At 44.6% G+C, this 2,117-nt stretch overlaps 1 protein-coding gene across 1 annotated transcript in view; it reads left to right on the top strand.

Annotated features, from left to right (window-relative positions):
* Positions 1 to 722: 722 nt before the first annotated feature.
* Positions 723 to 2,117, top strand: part of LOC102771541 (gamma-tubulin complex component 5) — a gene marked incomplete at its 5' end in the record, with an annotated part of 15,502 nt that continues 14,107 nt past the window's right edge. Inside the window, 3 exons of the mRNA XM_006764024.2 lie at positions 723 to 807; positions 911 to 1,031; positions 1,469 to 1,638. Coding sequence (XP_006764087.2) covers positions 723 to 807; positions 911 to 1,031; positions 1,469 to 1,638 — 376 coding nt within the window. The remainder of the gene's footprint in view (positions 808 to 910; positions 1,032 to 1,468; positions 1,639 to 2,117) is intronic.

Consider the following 2,117-nt stretch of genomic DNA (forward strand, 5'->3'; position numbering starts at 1 on the left):
AGCTAAAAAATTCTGACTAGTGCCTAAGATGTGGAATGAATGGGCTAATTCATAAATTGCAGGCCACCCGCCGTGCCTTCCGTGGTCTGCTCCCGGGCTCATTACTCGGGGCCCTGCCACCCCAAGCACTGCATGGTTTCTCAGTCACTGCAAGACGTGGGAGAGTGATGGCAAGGCACTCTGTGCCCACACGGTGCCTGGCACAGGGACATTCCCGTACGCTGTGGTAGCTGCTTTCTATCGAGAGTCACATTCAAACCAGTGTTAGGGATGAGTGGATAAAATGAGCAATCACCGTGCTTTCGGAGCAGACCTCACTTCACACACACACACACACACACACACACACACACACACACACTCAGGGAGAGCAGAGGTTTGCTTCTAAGCCCGTTGCCTGCATTTTTTCAGAGTTAACACCCTGCCTTCGTCTCTCCCTAATTAACCTACGACCACTGTGAAGTGTCTCTTCTCTTTTATAGGTGAATTCAGTATTTGAAAACTTGTCCCTCTTATTTCCAAAGCCAAATTCCTATTCTGGAATATATGTCAGAAAATATGCCTTTCTTGGAATATTTGCACACCTTTTATGAAATACTGTGTCTTTTTCTGGAATACAATGTAAATAAAATAAATGTTAAAGTGATAAGTGTTTTTTTTAAAAGAGCATTTTTATATGAGCATAATATTTTCACAAACTAAAATGAAATTTCTTTATCTAGTCTATCTATAGCTTTTGAAAATGTGGACACAACTAAGAAGAAACTCCCCGTTCACATTTTAGATGGCCTGACTCTGAGCTATAAGGTAAGTGCTGGTCCTCTTTGTAAGAACATTGCTTTCTGTTAAAATGAGAATGTGCCTGTGATGGGTTACTTTCTATTCTAATTTTCTGTTCTTGTTTTCGTAGGTCCCATGGCCTGTGGACATTGTTATAAGTTCAGAATGTCAAAAAATTTATAATCAGGTGTTCCTTCTCCTACTGCAAATAAAATGGGCAAAATACAGTCTGGATGTTTTACTATTTGGTGGTAAGATTTGTTTTCCGCAGATAAATTATCATTTAATTTTAGCCCTGAAAAGAGGTTGGTATATACGAGTACCAAAATGACATGTATTCATAGCAGCATTTTTACAGATGTCAGAATTAATGTCCCTGAATGAAATACCAGATATATATACAGTTAACCTGAAATACAACAACTTGATTAGGAATTTAGCCAGAATAATAACTCATCTTAGGTAATGTGAAAATTCTAATGACAAGTCATGGGACTTTCCCTATACATTGTTGATAACAGCAATCATCCAGGTGATACGGAAACTTCTCAGAGCTTAACTTCCAGAGACTCTGAAGGGGGCGTCTCTGCCATCCACATGGTGACCACCGGCCGAGGACCTCCCCTGAGCAGGAGGGTCAGCTTGGAGTGGAGCTCGTCCCCCACACTGCTCTTTGAATCCTTTACAGAACTAGCTGGACAGCCACCACTGCAGGATGGGCTTTTGTGTGGACAGGAAATGGCTGCCCAGTTTGAACCACAGAAGAAACCAGTGAGGCAGCAGATTCATCGCATGTTCCTCTTGCGCGTGAAGCTCATGCACTTTGTGAACAGCTTGCACAACTACATCATGACCAGGGTTCGTATCTATTTATAGAGAACTACAGGCCTGGTGTACAACATTTGTGCACTGGGGTAGGGAGGTCTCTCAGCCTGGTCTGCTCCTTTCATGGTCTGGGAGCCCCTCAGGGGATGTCCAACTGATGGCTTAGGCCCGCTCCCCGCAGTCGGACATGCTTAGCACTGCCATGGAGGCGGGCTGCTGCGCTCTCCAGGCATCAGCCCGGCATGTGGCTGAGGAGTGCACTGACCACCAGAGGGCAGCTCCTACGTTGAGCATCTGCCCCCTGGTAGTCAGTGCACGTCGTTCCGCTGTTCGGTCGATTTGCATATTACCCTTTTATTATATAGGATTCCTTCCAACAGTCATACACACAGAGGAGCCCACCACATACTCATAGACTGTAAATGTGAAAATAGCCCCTAAGACAGTGGTTCTCAACCTTCCTAATGCCACGACCCTTTAATACAGTTCCTCATGTTGTGGTGACCCCCAAC

This window comes from Myotis davidii, unplaced genomic scaffold, assembly GCF_000327345.1.
Source record: "Myotis davidii unplaced genomic scaffold, ASM32734v1 scaffold3321, whole genome shotgun sequence".
Classification (NCBI taxonomy): domain Eukaryota; kingdom Metazoa; phylum Chordata; class Mammalia; order Chiroptera; family Vespertilionidae; genus Myotis; species Myotis davidii.